This window comes from Cheilinus undulatus, linkage group 24 (genome assembly GCF_018320785.1).
Source record: "Cheilinus undulatus linkage group 24, ASM1832078v1, whole genome shotgun sequence".
Lineage (NCBI taxonomy): Eukaryota > Metazoa > Chordata > Actinopteri > Labriformes > Labridae > Cheilinus > Cheilinus undulatus.
Genome location: NC_054888.1, coordinates 18,592,027 through 18,594,655, shown reverse-complemented (window position 1 = coordinate 18,594,655; position 2,629 = coordinate 18,592,027). Strand labels below are relative to the sequence as shown.

At 39.4% G+C, this 2,629-nt stretch overlaps 1 protein-coding gene across 1 annotated transcript; it reads right to left on the bottom strand.

Moving 5' to 3' along the window:
- Positions 1-1,342: 1,342 nt before the first annotated feature.
- LOC121505975 (ATP synthase subunit a-like) lies at positions 1,343-2,089 on the bottom strand. The gene is made up of 2 exons (XM_041781433.1): positions 2,050-2,089; positions 1,343-1,869 (listed from the first exon to the last, which is right to left on the bottom strand). The coding sequence occupies exons 1-2, from the start codon at positions 2,087-2,089 to the stop codon at positions 1,343-1,345; spliced, it is 567 nt and encodes a 188-aa protein (XP_041637367.1).
- Positions 2,090-2,629: the final 540 nt, after the last annotated feature.

Genomic DNA, 2,629 nt, shown 5'->3' with positions numbered 1-2,629 from the left:
AATCAGAGCTGTGGGGTGAATTGAGTCATCGTCCAGGCTGCAGGTTGAGCAGTTTGTCGTAGAGAAAGATGATATTGGTGGTCGTATTTCTGTAAAACGACAGAAGATTGAGTTTTGTCACCTTTAAAATATGCAGCACTGCCCATCTGTGAGCGGACGCTTCAGGGGAATGTGCTCGACTTTGACGTGACAATGTGAAAATACAATTACACAATCTCGGGGGAAGCCCCGGCCTGTCACATTACATTTACCTTGGGTCAAAGCACACGTGCACTGGCTGCTCTCTGTCTATCTCTCGGTCTCTTCATCCAACGTCCCCTCAGAGAGGATGAGGTCATTTTTCATGCAGCATCTCCTCCGGGTGCTGTTTTTGACTCTTTAAATCACTGACTCTGCTGCGTTTTTATTGCGTGTACCTGTTTGCAGACAACCAAAGCAAATCAAGCTCAGTGCTGCAGAAAGCCTGAACCCCGGCGGGAATCATATGATAGAATAAATGTCCTGCATGTGCAACAATGTGCTCTTTAGAGCCTCTGTGATTGAATCAGAACAGAGGTATGTCAGGTTTTATGGCCTGAGAAGAGGAATTTTCATGATGCATAAAGCAGCTAAATGATCTGAATGTACATTGCTCTAAATCTTGCAACTAGATCTACCACCTGAAGTTTATATGCTTCAGCAAGGTGGAAGATTGCCAAACTGTGGAAGTGTGTGGGTAAGAAGGAAGAATTGGGGTAACTGGTTTAGCTCAGTTGGTAAAGAGAGTGCACATATACAGAGGTTACAGTCCTTGACGGACGATTGCAGGTTCTAATCCTGATCTTGGCAATGTGTGGTGCATATCTTCCTCCATTCTTTCTCATATTCCCTGCCCATCAAAATAAGATGAAGATAAAGAATACAAAGATGGCATAGAAGAAGAAGATGAAGCAGAAGGTTAAGAGAATGAGTACAAAGACAGTGAAGAAGACAACGTTGACTGAGTAGAAGTTGATAAAGAAGAAGAAAATGATGAAGACAGAATAAAAGACAAAGACAAGGAAGAAGACAAAAAGGAGGGTGATGATTGAGAAGATGCTGACAAAGACTACAACAACATAGAAGATGAAGACAAGGAAGAAGACGATGAAGAAGACAAAGACTAAAAAGACAATGGAGAAAAATTATACAAAAAACTAAACAAGAAAAAGCCAAAGAAGAAGACAAAGGAAGAGTAAGTAGAAGATGACAATGAAGAAATTGTGGAAAAAGATGTTGATGAAGAAGAAGAGGATGATGCTGAAGACATTGACGAAGAAGAAGCAAACATCAAAGAAGAAGAAAACATCAATGAAGAAGTCGTCTACAAAGAATAAGAGGTCGCGAAGAAGACATAGATGAAGATCACATCAACCAAGAAGAAAACATCAATGAAGAAGACCTTGATGAAGTTGACATCAATGAAGAAGTCTACAAATAAGATTTTGACAAACATGAAGACAGAGATGAAGAAGAAAGTGTCAAGACGGAAGACACTGACAAAGAAAAAAACTTCCACGAAGATGTCTTCAAAGAAGACGTAGACGAAGATCACATCAACCAAGAAGAAGACATCAACGAAGAAGACCTTGACAAAGTTGACATCGGTGAAGAAAATGTCTACAAAGAAGACTTTAACAAAGATTAAGAGATCAACAAAGAAGACAGAGATGAAGAAGAAAGCGTCAACACAGAAGACACTGACAAAGAAAAAAAACTTCCACGAAGAAAATGTCTTCAAAGAAGAAGTCACGTAGGAGACGTAGACGAAGATCACATCAACCAAGAAGAAAACATCTACTAAGACTTTGACGAAGTTTACATCGATGAAGAAGACATCTACAAAGAAGACTGACAAAGATGAAGACAGAGATGAAGAAGTAAGCGTCAACATAGAAGACACTGACAAAGAAAAAAACTTCCACGAAGAAGATTACTTAAAAGAAGAGATCACAAAGAAGACGTAGACAAAGATCACATCAACAAAGTAGAAGATTTCAGTAGAGAAGACAACAATGAAGAGGACATTGCCGAAGAGGAAAACTTTGACAAAGAAAGCATTGACGAACATGTTGATGAAGAATACATCGGTGATGAAGAAGACATGGACAAAATAGACATCAATGAAGAACACATTGTAAAAGAAGAAGATATTGATGGAGAAGATGCAGACGAAGAAGACGTTGACAACAAAGATGTTGAAGAAAACGTTGACGAAGAAGACATCGATGAATACATTGTTGAAGAAGATGTCGATGGAGAAGATGCAGACGAAGAAGATGTCGACAAAGAAAACTCAATGGAGAAGATGAAATCGAAGAAGACAGACGACGAGAAAGATTTTGACAATGAAAGACAACGACGAAGAGGAAGCATCCAAGAGAGAAGAAGAAGACAAGGCGACAACAAAGCAGATTATTATGTAGGAGGAGGGCTGGTGTGTTTTGGCGTTTGCCTGAGTGACCTTTGCGCAACATTTGAGGAAAATCTCTTCAAGCATTCTCAAGATTTTAACGTTTTTAAAAGCAAGGAAGGAACATTTGGCTTGTTGTCTTTAACCTTTTACCTCTAAAATGATCAGATCATCCTTTGGTCTGATTGGGTAAAGAAG